General features: G+C 46.6%; 1 protein-coding gene across 2 annotated transcripts in view; it reads left to right on the forward strand.

Annotated features, from left to right (window-relative positions):
* LOC117354609 (oocyte zinc finger protein XlCOF6-like) overlaps positions 1-26,440 on the forward strand; it is a 45,312-nt gene that overhangs the window by 2,669 nt on the left and 16,203 nt on the right. For both annotated transcript variants that reach the window (XM_033932402.1, XM_033932404.1), the window contains exons 2-3: positions 18,295-18,417; positions 23,302-23,428. In XM_033932402.1, the coding sequence (XP_033788293.1) occupies positions 18,295-18,417; positions 23,302-23,428 (250 nt within the window). The remainder of the gene's footprint in view (positions 1-18,294; positions 18,418-23,301; positions 23,429-26,440) is intronic.

Here is a 26,440-nt window from a genome sequence, read left to right on the forward strand (position 1 = left end):
GGTGAGCAAGAAACTCAGAAACAGCTCCAGGAAAGCACAGACTGTGGAGCAAGCCTGGTCTTTATTCAAGGACAAGGTAAACGAGGCGCAAAACCTGTATATACCCAGATTTAGAAAAGGGTGCAAGAAGAATCAAACAAAAGACCCGGCGTGGATAACCAATGAAGTTAAGAAGACGATAGGAGACAAGAAAAAATCATTCCGGAAATGGAAAAAGGATAAAACCAAGGAAAATTGGACAGAGCACAGGAAGCATCAGAAAGAATGTCATCGCGTGGTCAGAAAAGCAAAAAAAGAATATGAAGAGAGACTAGCCAGGGAAGCACAAAACTTTAAACCATTCTTCCAATATGTGAAAGGAAAGCAGCTGGCGAGGGAGGAGGAGGGACCTCTGGATGAGGGAGACCAAAAGGGAGTGGTGAAGGAGGAAGAAGAGGTGGCAGACAGACTAAACAATTTCTTCTCGGTCTTTACAAGAGAGGACACATCCAATGTGCCAGAACCGGAAAAAATCTTCATGGGGGATCAGGATGAAAAATTATCTTGCATGGAGGTAAGCCACAAAGACGTACTCAAACAGATAGATAGATTAAAAACTGATAAATCTCCGGGCCTAGACGGAATCCACCCGAGAATACTGAAGGAGCTCAGAAACGAAATAGTGGAGTTACTGCAGCAGATTTGTAACATATCTTTGAAAACAAGGGTAATCCCGGAGGACTAGAGGATAGCGAATGTTACACCTATCTTCAAAAAAGGATCGAGAGGCGACTCAGGGAACTAAAGACCGGTGAGCTTGACCTCAGTTCCGGGGAAGATGGTTGAATCTTTGATCAAGGTCAATATCAACGAGCACATAGTTAAAAAGAAACTGATGAGATCAAGCCAGCATGGTTTCTGTAAAGGAAGATCATGCCAAACGAACCTACTGTACTTCTTTGAGGGGATAAGTGAACATTTGGACAAAGGTGACCCTATAGACATCGTATATCTGGACTTCCAAAAAGCCTTCGACAAGGTACCCCATGAGCACCTACTATGAAAACTGTGGAGCCACGGGGTAGAAGGGGACATGCACAGGTGGATCAAAAATTGGCTGGCAGATAGGAAACAGAGGGTAGGAGTAAAGGAACACTACTCTGACTGGAAAGGGGTCACGAGTGGGGTCCCATAAGGGTCAGTGCTGGGACCGCTGCTGTTCAATATATTCATAAATGACCTGGAATCAGGGACGAAGTGCGAAGTTATAAAATTTGCGGACGACACGAAACTCTCCAGTAGGGTTAAAACTGTTGAGAAATGTAAAGAACTACAAAGAGACCTGAACAAACTGAGTGAGTGGGCAAAGAAATGGCAGATGAGCTTCAATGTGGAGAAATGTAAAGTCTTGCACATAGGGAAAGGGAACCCTATGTACAACTATACGATGGGAGGGATGGTACTGGGGGAAGGCAATCTAGAAAAGGACTTGGGGGTATTGGTGGACAAAACAATGAAGTCAGCAGCACAATGTGCAGCGGCCTCAAAGAAGGCGAACAGAATATTGGGCATTATCAAAAAAGGTATCACTACCAGAACGAAGGAAGTTATCCTGCCACTGTATTGGGCGATGGTGCGCCCACATCTGGAGTTCTGCATCCAGTACTGGTCGCCGTTCCTAAAGAAGGATATGGCGATGCTCGAGAGGGTCCAGAAAAGGGCAACAAGGATGATCAAGGGCATGGAAAACCTTTCATATGCTGAAAGGCTAGAGAAGCTGGGGCTCTTTTCCCTGGAAAAGCGGAGACTTAGAGGGGACATGATAGAGACTTATAAGATCATGAAAGGCATAGAGAAGGTGGAGAGGGACAAATTCTTCAGACTAGCGGGGACAACAAAAACAAGAGGGCATTCAGAAAAATTGAAAGGAGACAGATTCAGAACGAATGCTAGGAAGTTCTTCTTCACTCAGAGGGTGGTAGACACCTGGAATGCGCTTCCAGAAGGGATGATAGGACAGAGTACGATATTGGGTTTCAAACAGGGATTGGATGACTTCCTGAAGGAGAAGGGGATTGAAGGGTATAGATAGAGGGTTACTATACAGGATAATAAATGACTAGAGAATAAGAGGTTTTAGGTAAAGGATCACTTACAGGTCTTGGACCTGGGGGGCCGCCGCGGAAGCGGACTGCTGGGCATGATGGACCCCTGGTCTGACCCAGCAGAGGCAATTCTTATGTTCTTATGGCTCCTCCTTAATATTGTGGATTATTTCCTTATTTGTGTAATTTTCTCTTATTAGTTTACTGATTTCTTTATTTCAACTGGTATTTTGCTTGAATGTTAAATATACAGTATGTATGTATGTGTGTGTGTGTATGTATGTATGTATGTATGTGTATATATATATATATATATATATATACACATACATACATACACACACACACAATGTATGTGTATATATATATATATATATATATATATATATATACACATACATACATACATACACACACACACATACATACATACTGTATATTTAACATTCAAGCAAAATACCAGTTGAAATTAAGAAATCAGTATATATATATTGTAACCGGCAAGCTCAAGGCAAGGTGTCTTGGGTCACCGGTACAAGAAAACTCTTGTGAGCTGCTGCGGGCAGCACAAGGAGAAAATAATATAGCGTTTAGAGCAAGAAACACCACCACACCAGGTAGGTACTTCTTCAGGGAAAACTTGAACTTTATTCTTCAAAAAAACCAAAATAAACAGAAAACTTATCAGGATGATTCTGTTCATAAGCATAGGCTCAAAGTCAATACTGCAAAACTGTATAAGCTAATGGTCTCTGTGGGTGTATCAAATAAAGATACTCCAAAAGCATACAACAAAAATCTTCTCCAGCAGAGTTAAGTCCACTTTCACTTCACAGTCCAAAAGTGTAAGTAACAAAAGAAAGAAAAAACTCCAAAATCAAAACAATCTTCAGGGCTGCACAAATTCTGCCTATGTCAATGCAATCGCACTGGCTTCCTCAGCAGCAACTTGTTGGTCAGACAGTGTGCTCCGTGTTGTAACAATCTGCCAATAATAGGCCCTCTATCCCACCACAATGAACACGGGGCAAACCCACTGCCTGTGACTGAAACAGTCCACTTCCCTCACCAGGGAAAACAGCAAACTTCAAGAAAAAAACAAAAGCCAAAAATAAGTCTTTGCACAGTTCTCTTAAGAGCTTCTCCACTCTTCAGCTATCACAGGGTTATCAAGCACTTGTAAGCAAATAGGATAAGTCAGACTTCAGGTACTCACACATACAGAGTCAGTTACTTGCTTTTCATGCTGCATGCTTCCATTGGTAGGACCTCATTTGGCAACTCAGCATTTGTCTCAGGGTCCAGCTCCATATCATGAGACTCCTCCACCATGCTAAGAGGAGGCACTTCCTCTCCAGCCTCTGTCAGCTCCATGGATTCTGGAGGTTGACTGTTATCCAGAGCTCTCAGCCCTGAGCACTGTGGCCTGTCCTGCCTTGTTCCTGCTGCTCCTGACTCTCAAGTAGTTTAGTTCTTAGGGATAGCAGTCTGCAGCCCCGCCCCCAAACCCTCAAGTGGAAATGATTTCCGGGCAATTATCCTAGGATTCTGTGGGGGATGGGAAACCTGCACTCCTGCTCTCCCGCTCCCTCTACAGGACAAAGAAGGAAAGTCATCTACTGACTCAGATTGTAGTTTAAATGGGGATATTTGAGTAGAGCCTGTGCACTGCTCTAGGGACACTCCTAGCAGGCATAGACTGCATACCACAATATATACACACACACACAAATAAAAATGTAAAATATTAAAAAAGAATTCCACCCCGTTCTTTATAGTCTTTCTAAGATTGTATGTCATTTAAAAATAAAAAGGCTCTCTTTTTACGAATCTATGCTTTTTATCTTTGAAATAAAACTACATCGCGGTCACGTGATGCCGAGTTGTTGATTGGACGTGCCTCTGCACAGCTCCGGGCCATGCTGCCCTAATTTCTGCAAAACTGCACAAAATTGATATCTAATATTTCTCTTCTCGCCCCCCCTGACTTCCTGGGGTTGCTGAGTGCTGCCGAAGCGATTTTCGAAGGGCTCCGTGCACGGAATGCCGGCGAGAGCACAGCGGGACACCCGTGGGAAGGTGAAGCTCCCTGAATCAAAGATGGCGGAGAGCCACGAGGTGCCGATGTTTACGATCCAGGAGGCGGCTATCCAGGAACTCACTAAATCTCTTACCCTCGTCATGGAAGACAAACTAGCGAAAATATAGACATTCATGGAGGTCTTTCGAGAAACGATCGAAACCCATGCGGGCAGGTTACAGAGGGTGGAAGATAGAGTGGCCCAGCAAGAAGATCGCACCGCAAGTTTTGAGGAACGCTTGCGGGCCCTGGAGACCGCAAAAACTGCATGCTTTGAGCGCCTGGATGATCACGAAAACAGGAGCCGTCGGAACAATTTGAGATTTATCGGATTGCCTAGCAACATTAGGGACGTTGACCTGCGAACATGCTTGGAAACATGGCTCTCGTCCGTTATGGAGATGGATGCCTCGGAGGAGAAAGTGCTAATTGAGCGCGCTCACCGGGTGGGGATCAGGAGAGAAAACGAACAATGACCCCGTCCTGTCCTTGCACGCTTTCTTAACTTTGCTTTGAAGGAGCGTGTTCTCGCCCAATTTCGGCGTGGGGCAGGATTTGTTTATGAGGGGCAGAAGATTTTAGTCTTCCAAGACTTCTCCCCACAAGTGTCCTCTCGGCGCCGGGCAATGGCACCACATTGTAACACCCTTTACCAACGCAACATCCGGCTATATCCGGCCAGGGCTCGTGTCTCCTTCAACAACAAGATTCAATACTTTGAGACACCGAATGAACTCGAGCGGTTCATTCAGAGCTTGCCGGCGCCCTTGCGCGAAGAGCCCGGGACTGCCTGACTCTCCCCTGGTGTGTTTTACATCTAGCACCACTGCCTGTTGAGAGGGGAGACTATGGAGCTACAATCGTTGGTGGAATGAGGAGAATATGCAGCGATTCTAAGGGGCTTTTTCTTGTGATTCAAGAGGGCTACCTATACTACCTGGTTTGCTGCAGAATCCCTGTGCCTATGCCGCCTTTTGCTGTGTGCGCCCAGATAGGAATATCGCTGATTGCAGGGGCGTTTGGGAACCCTGCGACCTCCAGCTCCTTCATTTCACCCCCTGTTGGCATTTTATGACCCTCCGGGAGCGCAGCGCAGACCTTCAGGGGGAACGTTGGACTCGGAGGATTCCTTCCGTCTCCTTGTGGGGGTGCCCAGCCTGACATGCTGGATTGATGTGAAAGGCTGCGGGAACTGGTTTGTCGGCGCCCACTGCTTCTACTGTGTAGCTGATATATCGCTGAAGCATGCACCTCTGTTACTGTAAGACCTTGCGTTCAGTGCTTCGGCGCTGTGGAGATGGGGTGATCTGAGGGGCAGCTTGAGCCAGCGGGCCCTCGCTGGGTTGATGCCCCTTTTCTCAGACTCTATGTGCTCTACCACGAAACAGGCCTTGTTAACAGTGCTTTCTCTGCTTTGTTGATTTTGTTCACCAGGGGCATGGTCCGGAGTTGTTTTCTTGTTTTTTCTTGACTTTCTGGTTTAGCATGGTTTTCCATGCTGGGGTTAGGGGGTGGGGGGGATTGGGGACGGGGGGTTGGGTGAGAATGTTTGGGGGATTGTTTGTGTGTATGTTTCGGGTTTGTATGGGGGGGTATGTCTGAGGGTCGTATGGATGAATGTATGGGTTTTCACATGTTGAGTCAATATTCTCGTCCGAGCAAGACAGCTTTGTATTGCATGAGTGGGTGGAGGCATAGGCTGGGACAGCCTCTATCGCTCTTCCTTTGGCTGTTTACTGCATACTATTTGTTTATCTGTATGTTACGTGGTACAATTGCATGTTAAATCATTAAATGTAGATGGGATTCACTCACCCATTAAGCGTACAAAAATCTTAGCATATCTTAAGCGTGAACACACGGACATAGCATTCCTACAGGAAACCCATCTGAGTTCTGCGGAGCATGGGAAACTGCGCAGGGGCTGGGTGGGACAGGTACACTCTGCATCATTTACAACTCGGAAATGTGGGGTGGCTATTCTCATCCATAAGAACATACCCTTCCACATGCATAGCCAAATTGATGACCTCAATGGGAGGTTTCTCATTCTAGTGGGTGAACTATGGGGTAAACCTTTAGTTTTGTGCAATATTTACGCCCCTAACACTTACTCTCATGCTTTCTTTACCTCAGTGGTGGGTCACCTGGCGCCCCTCCTGCCTCAGCCGGTCATACTGGGAGGCGACTTTAATTTTGTGGCACACCCCCAGTGGGACCGTAGGCCAGCTAAGCCAGTGCCAAAGGGCCATTTCAATAAAGGGGTACACTTCCTTCTTAAGGAGCTGGGACTGCTGGACTCTTGGCGCACGCTGCATCCAACCGAACTTGATTTCTCTCACCCACACTCGTCTCACTCCCGCATTGATTACTTCCTCATCTCAGCTTCTCTATTTCCGAACCTGTCGGCTGCGAGCCTTTCGCCACCATTAGTATCTGACCAAAACAATACAAAACAATAATACAAAACAAAAGCAGTACAGGTGCACAGGAAAACAAAGTAGAAAACATGCAATTCCAAACATCAGAACAATTTGCATAGTCATAAAAATGCAGAAACAGGTGACTGTAGAGTAAAATGAGGCACCACACGCCTGCAAAGAACGGATAACTAGCAGTGAGGGAGAACAGTGTGCTGACCAGCGCCCCTCGTCTATAATTTCTATTAAGAGAAACAACAACAACAAGGATCCCCAAACGATCCAACGCATCCTTATATCGTTCACACCCCAGACAAATCAGTCATATCTCCAATCGCACCACATTCAACCCAACAGACACACACACACTTTATGTTCTTTTGTCAAGAAGCACACGAGCAAGGACGTATTGGTACCCAAATAAGCAAAAACTCAAATATGCTAATGCGCTAACATTGATCTCATGGCAAGAGAACGTAGGGAAAGGTACAGGATACAAGTTACAAAATAGAAAATAAGCATAAACATACATATCCAATGCAGGAACCAATCCTACAGAGTGGCAGTGGCTGTCCCAGTGTTTCTTGTCTTAATAAACATGATATTTAAAAAAAAAACAAAAAAAAACTACATCCAAGTGTCTAGGGCTAGGGAAGAGCCGAACGCATCATCTTCACAAATATGATAAACTTTTCTTAAGTAAATAGTGGTTAATCTGGTTTTTAGTATCTGATGAGGTCAGGAATTGTTTTCCTCTCATGTGGGTGGAATCTGTAAAAGGAAGTTTCATGTAATCTCAAGAGTAGAGGTCTGCACAGGAACGGGGATCGTGAGAACATTGCGGGGATCCCTCCAGGTCCATGGAACTCCCATGGGATTCCCCCCAGATCCACGGAACTCCAGTGGGGATGGACACTGATTCTCCAGGATTCCCATGGAAATACCAGCCTACCTTTGTTCCAGTGTTCCTTCTAAGCTTCTTGCTAATTTTCATCAAAGGGTGTCAGTGGTCCTTGAGCTGGGGGAAGGGTCCATGAGTTGGTGGGGGTCTGGATCCCCCCAGCCCACTAGACCACCAGGGTTTTGTTTCAGGGGCTTGAAAGAGTGTTGGGGAGGAGAGTGGACTTTTGCTGCTCTTCCTGCTGGCTGATTAGCTGAACTGGCAGGGGAGCTGATGGCAGCTGAGTCAGCAGGGAAAGCCCCGAATGACTGAGCCACAGGGGAAGCAATGCTGTGACTCAGTTGATTGGAGAAGGGAGAGCAGCTCAAGACTGACAGGAGGGAGGAGCTGTGCCCAGGATTGCTCTTCTGAGCAAGCACTGGGCACAGTTCCCCCCCTTTTAACGGTGATTCTCCGCATGAATAGCATACATATAATTTGAATGCTATTATGCTGAGTATAGAAACATAGAAAGATGACGGCAGAAAAGGGCTATAGCCCATCAAGTCTGCCCACACTATTTACCCACCCTCTTAAGTCTACTGACCCCCTGAAGTATAATTGTAATTATACTGTCACTCTACTGACCCGCTCATTCAAGTCCTAGTGACCCTATCCCTTGGCATGACCTCGTAGGGATCCCACATAGGTATCCCATTTGTTCTTGAAGTCTGGGATGCTGCGTGCCTCGACCACCTGCACTGGAAGCTTGTTCCATTGCTCAATCACTCTCTCCGTGAAGAAGTACTTCCTGGCGTCTCCACGAAACTTCCCTCCCCTGAGCTTGAGCGGATGTCCTCTTGTGGTCGAGGGTCCCTTGAGAAGAAAGATATCATCTTCCACCTCGACCCATCCCGTGATGTACTTAAATGTCTCAATCATGTCTCCCCTCTCCCTACGCTCTTCGAGAGTGTAGAGCTGCAATTTGCTCAGTCTTTCTTCGTACGGGAGACCCTTTAGCCCCGAGACCATCCTGGTGGCCATCCGCTGAACCGATTCAATTCTGAGCACATCCTTACGGTAATGTGGCCTCCAGAATTGCACACAGTATTCCAGATGAGGTCTCACCATGGCTCTGTACAATGGCATCATGACTTCAGGTTTCCTGTTGACGAAGCTTCTCTTGATGCAACCTATCATCTGCCGTGCTTTAGATGAAGCCTTCTCCACTTGAGTGGCTGCTTTCATGTCAGCACTGATGATTACTCCTAAGTCTCGTTCTGCCGTAGTCCTGGTTAAAGTTTCTCCATTCAGGGTGTAAGTTCTGCAAGGATTTCCGTTACATGTACAAAAAAAAATTGCTCCAGTCATGGTAATTTTTACTGTGATATTGGAAGTTTGTGCATCCTGCCCATAATCTGTTTATTTTATCTGGGTAATGGAGGTTTAAGTGACTCATCCAGGGTCATAAGTAGCTGCAGTGAGAATTGAACCTGATCCCCTGCACTGACCATCGGGCAATTCCCTATGACGCTTTAGTGAAGGAGACCACTGACTATTTTAGTGGCCAGTACTTTAAAGAGCAGTTTTACAAAACAGCAGCAAAACGTGGCCTTAGTGTGCTTTCCCGCTCATTTCAAAAAAGAAAGAAGTCCAGAAAATGGCAGAGATCGGCACTTGCATGTCTTACTGACAAAGACGCCCAAGTGCCGATTTTCAAAACCAGCTTCTTTCTAGTCGTCTTGCTAGACTTTTTGTCTGCACTGCATCTAAAGTTCAGGGGGGGTGGTTTGGAGGCATGTTATGGGCGAGAGTTGGGCGTGCTTAGCACTTGGACTTCTTGGGCCATAACCATTTCCCAAGATGTCCAGGATGCCATTTAGACGTCCAGAATTAGATGTTTTAAAAGGTTCCCAAACTGACCAGATGATCACTGGATGCATGAAGGTATGAACCCCCCCATTCCCCCAGTGACCCCCCTTCCATCCCCCCATTGCATAAAACAGTATATATCTGTCTTCTAGAAACAGAGAAACATGAAGGCAGATAAAGGACCCATCCAGTCTGCCCATCCGCAGAATCCACTAGCTCCTCCTCTCCCTAAGAGATCCCACGTGCCTGTTCTGGAATGGGAAATCCTAGTTGAGCAGCAAGCAGTGAACCATAGAGAGGGGGATCCAGGCCCATATCACACTCTAACCACTACATTTATGGTGGAAAGTGTGAGACCACCAAAACTCACCCAAAACCTACTGTACTGCTATATAGCCGCAGGAGGGGTGCTTGATTGGCTGTGGGAGGGAGTGGGCATTCCTCCCGCTACTGAGGAGGGTTCATACTCTAAAGAGTGCGAGAACAAAGGCGCGTGGACAACTGAGCGCAAGGCTGAATCGCGCCAAAGAAATCGATTCAGCCTCGTGCTCAGTTGTCCACGCTCAGTTGTCGGCATGCCTTTGTCCTCATAGAAACATAGAACATGACGGCAGAAAAGGGCCACGGCCCATCTAGTCTGCCCACACTAATGGCCCACCCCCTAACTACCTCCATGAAGAGATCCCACATGCCAATCCCATCTTTTCTTAAAATCTGGCACGCTGCTGGCCTCAATTACCTGTTGTGGAAGATTATTCCAGCGATCAACCACCCTTTCGGTGAAGAAATATTTTCTGATGTCGCCGTGAAATTTCCCATCCCTGATTTTCAACAGATGCCCTCTTGTTGCCGTGGGTCCTTTAAGGAAAAAGAGATCCTCTTCTACCTCGATATGGCCTGTGACATATTTGAACATCTCGATCATGTCTCCCCTCTCTCTGCGTTCCTCGAGTGAGTACAGCTGCAACTTACCCAGTCGTTCCTCATACGGGAGATCCTTGAGACCTGAGACCATCCTGGTGGTGGCCATTCGCTGAACCGACTCAACTCTACGCACATCTTTTTGATAATGCAGTCTCCAGAATTGTACACAGTATTCCAGATGGGGTCTCACCATGGATCTGTATTACGGCATTATGACCTCGGGCTTACGGCTGACGAAACTTCTACGGATACAGCCCATGATTTGTCTAGCCCTGGATGAAGCTTTCTCCACTTGATTGGCAGTCTTCATGTCTTCGCTAATGATTACCCCCAAGTCACGTTCTGCTACAGTCCTTGCTAGGATCTCACCATTTAGGGTGTAAGTCCTGCATGGATTTTTGCCGCCAAGATGCATAACCTTGCATTTTTTGGCATTGAAACTTAGTTGCCAAGTCTTTGACCAATGCTCCAGCAGGAGTAGGTCCTGCGTCATACTGTCGGGCATTGAGCTTTTGTCGGGCACTGTGCTTTCATCTGTTGTGCGGTTGCCTACTCTGTTGTATAGTTTGGCGTCATCGGCGAATAATGTAATTTTACCTCGAAGCCCCTCAGCCAAGTCTCTTATGAAGATGTTAAATAGGATCGGGCCCAAGACCAAGCCCTGCAGCACTCCGCTGATCATCTCCGTCGTATTGGAGAGGGTACCGTTTACCACTACCCTCTGAAGTCTACCTCTAAGCCAGTCCCTAACCCATGCGGTTAATGTTTCACCCAGTCCCATTGAACCCATCTTTCTCAATAACCTGTGGTGTGGGAAGCTATCAAACGCTTTGCTGAAGTCCAAGTACACGACGTCCAGGGACTCCCCTATATCCAGCTTTCTTGTTACCCAGTCAAAGAAGCTGATCAGATTTGATTGGCAGGACCTTCCCTTCATAAAACCATGTTGATGGGGATCTCGTAGATTCTCCTTGTTCAGGATCGTATCCAATTTGTGTTTGATTAGTGTTTCCATAAGTTTACTCACTATCGATGTGAGACTCACTGGTCTATAATTCTCAGCCTCAGTCCTGCATCCCTTTTTGTGGAATGGAATGACGTTAGCCATTTTCCAATCCAACAAGACTCTTCCTGTACTTAGAGAAAGATTGAAGAGCACGGATAACGATTCCGCCAGGATGTCACTCAACTCCCTGAGCACCCTGGAGTGTAGTTTGTCCAGTCCCATAACTTTGTTCACCTTGAGTCTTGATAGCTCCTCGTAGACACTGCTGGGCGTAAACTCGAAATTTTGAAACGGGTCTTCCGAGTTTTCCCTCGTCGGCAGCTGAGGGCTAGATCCCAGCGCCTCGCAAGTGAAGACCAAGCAGAAGTATTCATTTAAATTTTGGCTTTGTCGGCGTCCGATTCTACATAGTTTCCGTCGGGTTTCCTAAGGCGTACTATCCCATCTGTGTTTCTTTTTCTGTCACTAATATACCGGAAGAAGGATTTATCGCCCTTCTTGATGTTCTTTGCAAGGTTCTCCTCCTTTCGGAGTTTGGCCTCCCTGACTGCCGTTTTGACCGCTTTTGACTTTGCCAGATAGTCTTCCTTGGATTCTCGCTTCCCTGATTGTAGAGGATGAACGCTCTTTTCTTCTTTTTTATGAGGTCTGAGATCTCCGCAGAGAACCACTGTGGTCTATTGTTTCTTCGCCGTTTACGTACTGATTTGACGTAGCGGTTGGTTGCTTCGTGTAAGGTTGATTTCAGAGTTGACCACATTACCTCTACATTATCTGTTTCGGCATGGTTTTGCAGTGCCCGATGGACGAAATCTCCCATGCTTTCGAAGTTTGTGCCCTTAAAGTTGAGGACCTTGGTTGATGTGCTTGACTTAGTGAAACCTTTCTTAAGATTGAACCATATCATGTTGTGGTCACTGGAGGCCAATGTATCGCCTACCGAGACCTCTGTGACACTTTCTCCGTTGGTGAGTATTAGGTCTAGTATCGCCTGATCCCTAGTGGGCTCTAATACCATTTGTCTGAGTCTCGCTCCCTTTATAGAGGTTAATAGCTTCCTGCTGCTGCTGGTCGTAGCGGAAAGATTGTTCCAATCCACATCAAGCATATTGAAGTCTCCTAACAATACTGTGTCTCCATGCAAAGTGATATTCTCAATGTCTTCGACTAATTCTATATCCATGTCCTCCTGTTGTCTTGGAGGTCTGTATACTACACCAAGATACAGACATTTGTCCTTTCCCCTAGCCAAATTCACACAGAGGGATTCCCCGGTGTACTTGACATCTGCGATTTTGGTAACTTTGATGTCCTCTTTAGTGTATAGTGCTACCCCTCCTCCCATTTTGCCCTCTCTGTCCCGCCGAAGTAAGTTGTATCCCGGTATAGCCATATCCCACCCATGGGAGTCCGTGAACCAAGTCTCGGATATCGCCACCACATCTAGGTCGGCGTTCCTCATTTCCGTCTCTAATTCCAGAATCTTATTGCTCAAACTGTGGGCATTAACGTACATAGCCCTCCATACCTTATGTTTGCTATGTCTCTGTGCAGATATTCCTGCTTGAGCTAATTGAACTCCTATAATACTGTTTGCAATGTGTGTACTTACCTCTGACTCGGAAATGTAATGTGTACTTACCTCAGACTCAGAAATGGATTGGCAACTTACCTCGCCAAGTTGGTTACTTGTGCCAGCACATGAGTGGGTACCCTCCCCCAACTTACCTAGTTTAAAGCCCTACGAAGTAGGCGGGTTAGTTGGTGTCCAAAGACGTTCTTTCCCCTTCTGGTCAGATGAAGTCCATCAGGTCCCTGTAGTCCTTGCAGCGCCTCTCCATGGTTCAGGAATCTGAAGTTCATCTCACTGCACCATCCATGCAGCCAGTCGTTTGTCCTCTGGATACGATCCTCCCTGGCTCTCCCCTTGCCTCTCACTGGGAGGATCGAGGAGAAGACCACCTGCGCTTCCATCCTCCTCAACTTCTCACCCAGGGCTCCAAAGTCTACAGATATGTTCTCCGTGGTGTTCCTGGCAGTGTCGTTCGTTCCAACGTGGATGAGAAGCATGGGGAAGTGGTCATGTGGCTTGATAAGTCTATCTAGGTAGGCGGTTACATCTCGGATCCTGGCTCCTGGCAGACAGCAAACCTTTCTTGATTGCATATCTGGTCTGCAAATTGGTCCCTCGGTGCCCCTCAGCAGGGAATCCCCAATGACTACCACTCTGCGCTTCTTTGGGGAGAGCTGATCTGTTGTCTCCGGAACCGGAATCGTCTGGTGGACAACTTCCTGTACCTCTTTGGCAGGATCCTCCTGTAACAGCTGGAATCTGTTCCTCAAGGTGATTAGTGGGGTCGATGTTAAACTGCCCTGTGAACGAGAGAAAGAGAAAGAGACAGAAGAGGAAGAGGAAGGTCTTCTACGTTTGACCCGTCACCGCTGAGGGGTATGGGAGGGGTTGGTGGGAGGGAATGGGCATCCCTCCTACTGCTGGGGGAGTGTCTGTGGGGCTGCAGCAAAATTTTCTGGTAGGTGGTGCTGCCCGATTCACGATTCAAATCGATTCACTTGAGATGAATCGATTTAAAAACAAAAAAAATCAGCCTCCCGATTCAGTGACTGACCCTCCCCATCTCGCCCCCTAAAGGAGGAGCAGCAGCGCTGCCTCTTGATGGCTGGCAGCTGCTGCTCCTTCTTTAGAGGGCGAGGGGGGAGGGTCAGTTGGTAAGTGCTGTTGTCCGGCTTCCCCCCCTGGCCTCCCGCGCATCCATTTATCTAATTCCAGCAGCAGAGCAGCCTGCAGAGAAGATCGCCAGTACTTTAGCGATCCTTGCAGGTTGCCATTGGCCTCCAGAGCTATTGTTTCCTCTGCTGCGATCCTGCCTCTGATGTCAGAGGAGGGGTTGGACCGCGTCAAAGGGAAGATAGCTCTGGAGGCTGGCACCAGCGATTCTCTCTGCAGGCTGCTCTGCTGCTGGAATTAGGTAAATGAATTTGCAGGAGGTCAGGGGGGAACACGCAGGCCTTTGGAGAGAGGGGGTGCAGGCCTTCAGGGGGGATAGGCAGGACTTCAGGGGTGAGCTGCAGGCCTTCAGGGGGGACAGACATTCAGGGGGACAGTGCAGGCCTTCAGGGTGGGGTTTCTGGTGTAGAAGTACATGGAGGGAGGGAAGGGGGGTTCAAAGAGACATGCATATGCCGAACTTTGGGAGGGAAGAAATAAAGGGTCTAAAAACAGAGGAGAGGGAGAGAGATAGTGGACAATAGGATTTAGGAAGGGAAGGAACAGAAAGGGAGAGAAGTTGGACACAAGAGATGGTGTGGAGGGGGGATAGATATACTAGATAGGAGGGTATTTGGGAAGAGAAAGGGAGAGATGGTGGACCCTGGGATGGTAGGGTGGTGGGAATGGAGGAAGAGATGAAGGATGAAAGGGTAATTGAGAAAATGTGGATCTGGGGATGGAGACAAAAAAAGGAAAGATGCCAGACCTCCAGGGGAGGGAAGGGGAGGACAGAGATGGAAGATGGATGGTTAGCAGGATACCCTGGCAAGCCCATCTCATGATGGCATCAAGTGATTAATAGAATAAGGTTTCCCCTAAATGGCATGATTGATGTGGGGGAGCTGTTACTGTCAGAGTGCCAGGCAAGAAATGGGAGACGGCATGACTAGTGACCGGCAGGTGACCGTACAGAAATTAGAGATTTATGTTTTAAGTGCCAGTGTGAGAAGGTACTGTGGTTAGAGAGAGAGAAAACTAAGGATCCAAGGCTTTCTTCCTTGCTACCCTTGTCAGCGTTCTGAGCTCCTTGAGTGTATGAGTAAGGTGACCATAAGTCCCGTTTTGAACGGGACTGTCCCTTTTTCAGATCCCCTGTCCTGTTGTCCCCATGCACAGCTTCGGGACGCTAAAATGTCCCGTTTTCAGAGATGACTTCCTGAAACTGTGTGAGGGGGCCAATGGGACAGGGGATCGCAGAAGAATGGGCTGTCTCCCTGCCCCAGGACCGGCGTTAGGGGGGAGCAAATAGGGCAGGGGGCACCCCCGACTGTCTAGTGAGGTCTTCTGCCCTCCCTTCTACTCCCTCACTACCCTCTCGCCTGCAAGTGAACTGAACTCAGGCCACAGGGCTCTAACACTGCTTGCGCTGGATTCCCTTCACATCTGAAGGGAGAAGGGAAGCCAGTGCGAGCCATGTTAGAGCCCCGCAGCCTGAGTTCAATTCACTTATGGGCCATTACTATGGAGACAGCAGTACGCTTTCCCATCTCCCGGCCACTACCTGTCTCAGTGCCTCTCCGCTGTGGTTACCGGGCAACAGAGATGTGCCCTGACCAGAGAGAGAACTCGTGAGGGTAGCAGACTACCCACCACACCCAGAGGGCCACAACAACCAGCAGGTAACCGCCCAGCATACATGACTCAAGCAGTCGACTTCTAATTAGTCACACTGGATGCTAATCATTTTGGATTTTCTTTTTCTCCTTCCTGTAAGGATTATTTATATACCTTAAGGAAGGAGAAGAAGAAGAAAATCCAAAACGATTAGCATCCAGTGTGACTGACCATTCTACAAAGGCAGGGTTTTATGGGCTCTCTTACAAGTGTAGCCAGTATTCAAAGAACCACCGCTAAAGTCCTCTTTTTCAAATTTTTTTACCAGCACTCTAAGGCCAACTCTCTAACTGAGCATCTGCATTTACCCTTCACTTACACATGGAGGGGGAAGAAGACATATGCCAAACCAGGGGCAAGGAAAGAGGGAGGGAGAGAAAGGAAGGAGAGAAAATGCCAGATAATGGAGGGGGAGGGAAATATAGAAGAGGAGAGCAGAGAGATGCCAGGGTATAAGGGAAGGGAAACTAAGGAGACAGATGCCAGACCAGAGAGAAAGGAAAAAGAGGAGATGCCAGAGCATGGAGGGGGAGGGAGAGGTAGAAGAGAAGGAAAGGTGTGTGATGCCAGGCCATGGGGTTGAGTGGGAAGGAAGGAAGGAAAGGAGAAGAGAGAGATGCCAGAGCATAGGGGAAGGGGTGGAGACAGAAAAATGAAGAGGGATGAAGCTGAAATGAATCATATACAAAGGAGAAAAGGGGCACAGGACAGACAGCTTATTGAAGGGACATAGAAAGAGGGAAATTGTCATATGGAAAAGAGAGAGAGAGGGCGGACACTGGATGGAAAGGGCAGAGAGGGCAGTGGATGGGAAGGGCAAGACAGAGGGTGAACAGTAGATGGAAGGGGTAGAGAGAGGGGGATCGGTGCTGAATGGAAGTGTGGGGGAGAGGAGGGACAGATGCTGAATGGAAGTGTGGGGAGGGGGGCAGACATTGAATGGAAGGGGTGAGAGAGGGGAGTAGACGCTGGAAGTAAGTGGAGAGGAGAAAGAAAAAAGGGCACATGCTGGATTGAGGGAAGAGGATAGAGTTAGATACTGGAAGGGGTGAGGGAACAAGGTGGCAAGCTATAGGTAGACACAATGAAAGAGGGAAATTGAGGATTGAATAGTAAGAAAGAATTTAGACAGAGGCAGAAAATAAATTGAGAAGGAAGAACAGGAGGAAGAGAGCAGAGAGAGAGATGCCTGAGCCAAGGGGAAGGGGAGGAGACAGATACCAGACCTGGGAGGAGGAAAAGAGGAAAGAGACAGATACCAGATCTGAGAGGAGAAACGGAGGAGAGAGATATGCTAAAATCTACTGGGAGGGAAGGAGGAAGGGAGGCGAGAAAGAGGCACAGAAAACGGGGTGGGTTGTAAGCAGATTAGAAAGACTAGAGAGAGAAAGGCCTGAACCAAAAGGGAAAGACAGGAGGCAGATGCAGGACTATGGGAGGCTCAGACATGAGGGAGAGACCCTGGGAAAGAACAGGGAGATTTAAGATCATAACAGAGGAGGGAGAGAGAGGGAGACCTAAAACAAAGGTACAAATGAGAACTGACACTGGATCAGGGGAGGGTAACAGAGGGAAAAGAGAAAGAGACCTGGACCCAAAGGGAATGGGGCTGGATTGTGAAAGAAATGTTGGATGCAAAAGAAAGAAAGATTGGATGCACAGTCAGAAGGAAGTGCAACCAAAAGACTCATGGAAATCACCAGACAACAAAGGTAGGAAAAATGATTTTATTTTCAATTTAGTGATCAAAATGTGTCTATTTTGAGAATTTATATCTGCTGTCTATATTTTGCACTATATTTGTCTATTTTTCTATAGTTACAAGGTGACATTGCATATTTTAAAGTAATCTGCCTTGAAATCTTTGAAAAAACTCCGAACCTCATAAGTGATAATTAACATTTTCTCTGTGTATAGTGTGCTTTGTGGGTTTTTTTTAATTTTATGTTTACCATTATGAATTAATAAGATATTGTGTGTGCATGAAAAATGAATGTTTGAAAATGGGGGTGGGGTTAGGGTGGGATTGGGGGCGGGGCTGAATATTAATAGATGTTCCGTTTTGATGAAAAAAAATGGTCACGTTATGTATGAGGAGAGATTCTGCTTAATGCAGCTTTAGGAGAGGTCACAACCTAGGCTAACAAGATGCAACCGAAGAAAAAAAATGTAAAGGAATGTGCTCTTTAAGGGAATATTCAGCATTTAAAAAAAGAGAGATTAATGTCAGACTCTTTTCATCACCACTGTGGTCTAAATTCCCAGAAGAGTCTCTTTCTCCTGCTTTTAGTCAGAGCTGACAGGCTGGTAGACTCTTTCTCTCCACAGTGGGCTGAAAATGCTTCCGGGGTTGGTTCTGATGAACTGTGAAGAAGTGAAACTATCTGGAGATACAGGATTGCAGAAGGAGCTGAGAGTGACGCCTTCTTTTCTCCTCTCCCCCAATCAGGGCTAGAGGGCGGACCCTTCTATGACTCTCCCCGCCCCAGGGACCATTCTGACCAATCAGCACTGAAAGCGATTGGAGACCGTGTGTCACTCAGCCCTCAGTGAGAAGATCCGCTTCTCCGTTGTGACGTCATCGGTCTGTGCCAAACAGGAAATATTTTGTTTCTCTCGTTTGCAGATAAACCGGAAATCTCCAGCTCCATATCTCTGTCTCTGCCCTTCTCTCCCTCTCTCCAGCGCTGCAAGAGGCCAGAAAAAGAGCCTCCAGGTCAAGCAAATGCCTGCAAGAGCTTCTGCGCAGGTAGGAGACTGGCCCTAACATCCTGCCCCTGCTGCACTTTTCTCATCTGGGATCCTAAGCAGTCCTGGGGCTGGACACTGGCACTTTGGGCCTCTTGTCTAGTTGCTCTGCTCCTTTTCTGGGACACAAATCTCTCTTCAAATAAATATCACCCTACTCTGAGCCTGTGTTATGTCACACTGAATTATACACTCTACTCTTCTGAGCCCCAGTACTGGGTGATGTGAAATATAACCCCATTGTGGGACTGTGTCTTCTGCAATTCTAAATTATATGCATTCAGCAGCTGTTTTTGGGGGTCCACAGCTGCTCTGCTTTACTTATTGCATTGGTTCTGATAATTAGCTCTGCTGTGCTCTGCCTGAGGATTCGGAGCGGCAGAGATGGCCCCTACACCAAGACATGATGGGGACTCGGGGCTCGGGGAGGCACCTATTCGTGATCTCTCACATCTCTAGGGTCACCTTGGTGTGGTGTCTATAGCTGTGACAGTTTCAAAATGAGGGATTGGGAGGGTGGGTGTGGGAGTTGGATGTGGGATGGGTATGAGTAAAGGTGTTTTGTACATGTGGTGGTATTGACCTTCCTTAGGTGGGACCTGATACTGATGAATGGTGGTGCGTCTTAGCTGATTTGGATGATGGGTGGAGGTGGCACCCATTCCTATATTTGCCATCAGGGTAAGGCTGGGAACCCGGGATGGATAACCTATGTGGCAATTGCTATTGCCTGACACAATATCTTACACTTTAACTTGGCCATGGCCAATATGCTAAGAATTATATCTTGGAATGTGTCGGGTATTACTTCCCCCATCAAAAGAACAAATATTGACCCAGTTGAAACGTCATAAGGCCAACATAGCCTGCCTGCAGGAAACCCGCCTGACTGAAGTTGTAGACAGTGATCCACAGGGCAGATACTTGTTGCTTTATTTGACGATAGGTACATATTCGTTTTACCTTTTAAATATTTACGCTCCTAACGTATATGATCACTCCTTTTTTGAATGTATTACATCCCTATTGCTCGAGCGGGTGGCAGACCCGATATTTTTGGCAGGTGATTATAATCAAGTACTTGACCCGAGTAGTGATTGCTCATCTCCAGGGACTGCACCGATGTGAGGAATCCCGTATCTTTGTGAGGCTGTGGACTTGGTAGATCCGTGGCGCCTATTGCACCCGACCGAAAGAGATTTTACCCATAGGTTGCGGGCGCATGGCACACTTTCTAGAATAGATTACATCCTTTCTACAAGCCGGGCCTTTCTTAATGTAGACTCCACGGTTATTGGCCCCGCGGCGATATCCGATCACACTCTGATTTGGATAGATGTGAATATGGGCATTGGTTTGCAGGATGACCATTTTAAAACTTACTTGACAACCAAATGGGAAGAATTTTTGGAGTTTAACGGTCAATACTGACAAGACCCCGTACTATTTTGGAGTACAGCCAAGGTGGTTCTTAGAGGAGATCGCATTGCATATGTTATAGATCGCAATAGACACTTGTCTAGAGGCATTGTTCATTTGGAACAAGAGTTAGTGGTAGCTAAACGTCGGTACACCCATCAGCCGTCCCGAGCTCACAAGGAACAACTAGTCTCTGTGGAGATGGCCCTTAATTTCTATATACATGAGCGCACAGTCAAGATGTTGTTTTACCAGAAGTTTCAATATTATTATTATGGGAATCACTCAGGGAAATTATTGGCTCGCTTGACTAAACAGGCCAGGGGACAGCGTTTTGTATTTGGTCTTTGAGATGACACGGGTCAGTTGCAACATTCTACCGATTTGATAGCGCGAACGTTCCATTCCTACTTTAGGGGAATTTATGGCAGGCGGGACTCGGGGCTGGTCCTCTCATTCGGGACTACTTAGAGGATTCTGGCTTCCCTAAATTGCTAGAGCGGAACGTACAATCTCTGAATGCTCCCATTACGATTAAAGAATTACAGAAAGCCATTCAGACCAAGCGGAATTACTCTGCCCCAAGGCCCGATGGCTTTACAGCTGAATTTTATAAGTTGTTATCCCCTCAGATCGGGCTCCCGTTACACGAATATTATACCCAGGCTGTTGAGGGAGGGCAACTTCTGGAGGAAGCAAATGAGGCTCTAATCACTTTAATATTGAAACCTGGGAGGGAGAGTACGGCTCCTGAGTCATACCGACCTATATCACTTCTAGATGTAGACATTAAAATTCTGTCTAAAATTCTGGCAGATCGCTTGGCGCTCTTCCTCCCCAACCTTATCGCTCCGGACCAGGTGGGATTTGTGAGAGGTTGACAGGCAGACGATTTACTATTTACTTTGCCAAGGCCGAGTCACTCCATTTCCCATCTATTACAAGCATTAGATGAATTCCGATTTTATTCAGGATTCACCTTAAATTACAGAAAGTCCACTGCCCTAGCTAGCCCGCTTGCACTGCAACAGTCTTGGTAGGGGGAGTTCCCTTTTACATGGGCTTCGGCCTCTATCAAATATTTGGGGGTATGGATTCCTAGAGATGTCACGACTCTATACAGTTGCAATATCTCCCCTTTGATGACTGAAATTTTACATAGACTACAAATTTGGTCTACATTTCCCCTCTCAGTGGTGGGACGTGTGGCCCTGTATAATATGGTGCTTTTCCCCAAATGGCTGTACAGATTCCAGGTGCTTCCTATATTATTATCCTATGTTCACAATGTCCACCTTACTTTACCAAGGGCTTACATCATTTCATATGGGGGGGTAGATGCCACCGCATGACACTTCCTCGGATGTGTCTGCCCAGGGAAAGGGGAGGATATGGCTTGCTGAACATTCGCTGGTATGCCTTGGCATGTCAGATGAGACACATCAATGATTGGTTTAGAGGTACTTCCTATTTTACGGCTACTCCAATAGAATTGTCATTACTGGCTCCTTACCATATCAGCTATATGTTGCATGTCACTGATCCGACCCTCCGCCCGGTGGTGGCAAATTATCCTGTTTTTGCCCCGGCTAGGCGGACGTGGTGGTGGCTTTGTAAAAGTGCTAAACTGTCATCTGTGGTTTCAATGTATTTGGGCTGTAAAAGGTTTACGATATTTATTTCAGTTGATTTCGGAGGATGGACATCTGGCTTCCTTTGCAACCCTATGTCGTATGTTTGATTTGCCAGCCACGGATATTTTCGCTTACTACCAAATACGACATTATGTCCATTCATTACCAGTTGAATACCTCACGGAAGACAGCCGTGAAGCTCTCTCTGAACTTTTCAGTCTCTCAGCTCAACAGATGATTCCTCTCAAATTTCACTTAATGGGCCTTCGGGACTGTCAAGTGGGACCTAACTTTGACATCTTGGCGGCATCCTGGGCAGAAGACCTGCAGTGCTCTTTGTCAGCTCAACAGGTGCAACAGGTGCTGAAAAATATCAGGAGGATGTCCCACATGCTTCACTGGGAATTACAATTGAAGATTGTTCTGCGGCTTTATATTGTCCCTGAAAGGGCATCTAGGATGGGAATTACCCCTACTCATAACTGCCCCAAGTATGCACAGGCTCATGCTTCACTGGGACACAGAGGGAAAATGCTTGAGTACCTGATTGTAAAACCGCTTAGATAACCTTGATGGATGACAGCTTTTGTAGCGAGAGCAGTGCTTCTAGGAAAGAAAGCTATTTTGACCAATTGGTTGTCCCGGGACCCGCTCTGGCTCCTCTCTGCAGCTTGAGTTCTCGAGCAAGGTCTTGGGCATCATCATTGATTCCACATTGTCCTTCAATGACCACCTCCAATCCTTGGTAAAAAAATGCTTTTTCAGCCTTCACATGCTGAGGAAAGTTAGATCCTGCTTCCATCAAAAACATTTTACCCTCCTTGGCCAATCCATCATCCTCTCCAAATTGGACTATTGCAACTCTATCTACTTAAGCCTAACTAAGAAAAACCTCCACAGACTCCAACGGATTCAGAATGCCGCGGCCAAGCTCATCTTCGCTAAAAGTAAATTTGACCATGTCTCCCCGCTCCTGGCCAAGCTCCACTGGCTTCCGATAATCACCAGGGTCCACTATAAATGTGCCTGTTTAGCTTTCAAAATCCTATATGGTATCCTCCCTCCCTTTATCCCTCTTTCTTGGAATTCCTCAAACCCTAATACCACCAGATCCTCCCACAAATTAAAACTATCCTTCCCCTCGCTAAAAGGCATTTCCCACACAGGAAAGCTAGGGACCTCCCTCCACTTCAAAATCACTGAGCTCTGGAACAACCTTACCTCCCCTCTTCGGAACTTGAGCTCTCTCCAAGTTTTCCGCAAACATCTGAAAACCTGGCTTTTCTCAAAAAATGTAAGTCTCCCTCCAACTTAGGAATCAAGGAAACTCTTATATCTTGGCATCCCAAGTCCTCTAAATTTTCTTCACACTTTTACCTCTAACCCTCTGTTGTAGTTCCTTCCTATTTCTCCTACTGTAAACCGCGTCGAGCTCTACGAACGTGGAGATGATGCGGTATACAAACCTAAGGATTAGATTAGATTAGATATGGCCACGGGTTACCGCTTCAGTTTGATTTCAGAGCACTTTTGGATGGACCAAACACCCCAGGCCCATGGTCATCTATTGAATTTGTGAAGGGGGTCTTATGCCACATGCTGGATTGTTGGACACTGTTATTAATGAATGTGGGGAGGGGGGTTTATCTGTGCACATGTAAAAGTCTTTGGATTGCACTGTTTTGTGATGTTTCTGGCACTTTATTGAAAATCTTAATAAACATATTAAAACATATGCATTCAGCAAACTTTTCCCTACCCCAATGGGCACCAGCATTGGGAGATCTGTGCAATGCTGAAGATTCTGAGTGTGTTTCCGCTTTGTATTTCAGATGCCGGTAAAGTTTGAGGACATCGCTGTCTCTTTCTCCCAAGAGGAGTGGGAGTATTTAAATGAAGAGCAGAAGGAGCTCTACAGGGAGGTGATGGAGGAGAATTATCAGACCCTGATCTCACTGGGTAAGGGAAGATATTACTTTTTAAAAAAATCAGTATTGAGACATCATTATAAAGCCAAAAAGCAAATGCAGAAAGATGAAAAAAAATCACACAGCAAAAAAATTTGTTATGGTAATGCTCAAAAATAATGTTATGTAGAAGCACCGGCACACTCAGTTGATCACATCAGTGAAAAAAATAGACAGCAATTGACAGTCTCCCTTCATAAATTGGCACCTATCAATCACAGGTGCTTAGACGACATAAATAATGGAAATACTTTCAATCCCATCTTTATCCATATTCACAGATGGATATGTTAATCATTCTTTTCTGTTTTGCTTTTCAGAATCTTATAGGCAATGATTCCTAATTTAAACTTGATTCTTTCAGTTAATGGCAGCCAGTGCATTTATTTAATTAATTTTATATCCCATTATCCCCAAAGGGCTTGGAATGGGTTACAGGTTGACATACTGTGACAGGGAAGCCCCTGTCCCAAGGAAAAGAACAGTTAAACTTCCCCAGCAGGCATCAAAGGGCTTGGTAAAACCTGGCCTGGAGCAGGCTCAGCTGACTCAGCCCAGAGGAAAGGGGCAGAGGCAAGATTCAGTACAACATAACAGCCAGGGGGGAAGGGCACTGCAAGCCAATTATCTCCCCTATCGATCCTTTCCTCAGGGTGAGAAACCTAAACCCAACCCAGGAGGGGGTGGGGTTAGCACTCGTGATAGTGGGGACCAGCTTCCTCAAATAGAGAGGAGGCAGAGCAAGCAGAGGTTCTCAGCTGGCTCTAATGGAGAGAGTGCAGCTACTTGCCGAAGGGGCAGTTCCAGAGTTCCAGTTCCCCAGCCCAGGACGCTATACAAAGGTCAGCCTAGTAGGAGGGAGAATATAAGTCCTGGGAGGTTTATTGCCTTGCCTAGCAGACCCGGGGAGAGGGACCCGGGAGTGGTGTATGGGAAAGAGCACTTTAGCAGAGAGCTGACAGGCAGGCAGAGTGGGGGAGGGGAGGAACAGCCCAGGAGGGGAACTTGCCAATACTACCTAGACTCCCTGTCCAACGAAGAAGAAATGCCCAGTATTCATGAGGACAGTGAATGGGAGGAGGACATGGAGATATGGGGGAATGAAGTGTGAAGGGTGGTTCTAAAACCCCTTAGCTAAAGCAAGCTGTAAGAAAGGGCAGAAGCAGCTCTGCCTAATTAAAGGCAATTGGAGGGAAGTCTGTTTCCAGGCTTTCCAGTAAACCCAAAGGACTCCAGAAGCAAAGTTAGGAGTTTGGAATTGCCTCAGTGAGGGAGACCCTTGTGGGGGGAGTGCAAGTAGCCCAGCATCAGGGAGTACTGACTGGGTGAGCCCTGAACACTGGCTGGAAGTTGCCAGCCTGCCCAGGAAGAGGTGGGCTCCAGAAAATTAAAGCACACTCCTGAAGGGTGGTTTTGGAAAAACGTTTTTTTTTCTTTATGCTTTTGCTGACAAGTACAGGGCAAGTTGCCCACACTAGAGCAAGAGGGATTGCTCCCAAGGACTTATAGGACATTGCCTTGATGAACATATTGTTGGTTTACCATGCTCGTGGATTACAAATAAAATGAAGCTGTTTTTCTTTTGAGAAATCCCTTTTCCTGGTTTTCCTTTCTGCCATCCATACAAAAGGCGCTACATGAATCTACCTGTGGCCCGGGCCCGGCTTTCCACCAACCTAGGAACCGGCCTGGTCACAATATATAATATACACAGGAGGATTGTGAAGACCTACAACAGGACATAAACACACTCAAGAAATGGGCTGCGACATGGCAAATGAAGTTTAACATGGATAAGTTGATGAAGCTGTCCGCACAATGTGCCAAATATAAATGTTGTATCCGGGTTGTTATGGTAAACTAAAGTCACAAGTTCAATCGATATACCTCAGCCCCACCACTCCACCGCAATAATAATCTTTTCTAAAGCGGGAGATTTACGTGGTGCTTCATCATTGGTAAATCGTTTTTAGCGCTGTGGTTGTTTTTAAATTCGTTTTTTTATATATATATATTTTTTTTTCAATAAATAGAAAATTATAAAGTGCAGTTATATACTTAACGTCTAAGCACAGCTAGACCTGGGAGTCCGACCCGACATGTTTCGCACTGGTTGTGCTGTCTCAAGGGTCTCCCGAGGAAGCCGCAGTCATCCGACTCACAAGTGTAGTGACAGTGAAAGATCTTTCACTGTCACTACACTTGTGAGTCGGATGACTGCGGCTTCCTCGGGAGACCCTTGAGACAGCACAACCAGTGCGAAACATGTCGGGTCGGACTCCCAGGTCTAGCTGTGCTTAGACGTTAAGTATATAACTGCACTTTATAATTTTCTATTTATTGAAAAAAATATATATATATAAAAAAACGAATTTAAAAACAACCACAGCGCTAAAAACGATTTACCAATGATGAAGCACCACGTAAATCTCCCGCTTTAGAAAAGATTATTATTGCGGTGGAGTGGTGGGGCTGAGGTATATCGATTGAACTTGTGACTTTAGTTTACCATAACAACCCGGATACAACATTTATATTTGACTTACTAGAGAGGGTTGGTTATAAATCTATGTGAATTACTGGTTCTAATAAGTCCGCACAATGTGCGGCAGCAGCGAAAAGGGCGAACAGAATGCTAGGAATGATTAAGAAGGGGATCACCAACAGATCGGAGAAGGTTATCATCCTGCTGTACTGAGCCATGGTATGGCCCCAGCACTGGTCGCCATACTTGAAGAAGGACATGGTAGTACTCGAATGGGTCCAGAGAAGAGCAACTAAAATGATTAAAGGGCTGGAGGAGTTGCCGTACAGTGAGAGATTAGAGAAACTGAGAGGGGACATGATGGAAACATTCAAGATAATGAAGGGAATAGACTTAGTAGATAAAGACAGGTTGTTCACCCTCTCCAAGGTGGGGCGAATGAGAGGGCACTCTCTAAAGTTAAAAGGGGATAGATTGCGTACAAACGGAAGGAAGTTCTTTTTCACCCAGAGAGTGGTG

The sequence above is a fragment of the Geotrypetes seraphini genome, chromosome 2 (genome assembly GCF_902459505.1).
Source record: "Geotrypetes seraphini chromosome 2, aGeoSer1.1, whole genome shotgun sequence".
Taxonomy (NCBI): Eukaryota; Metazoa; Chordata; class Amphibia; order Gymnophiona; family Dermophiidae; genus Geotrypetes; species Geotrypetes seraphini.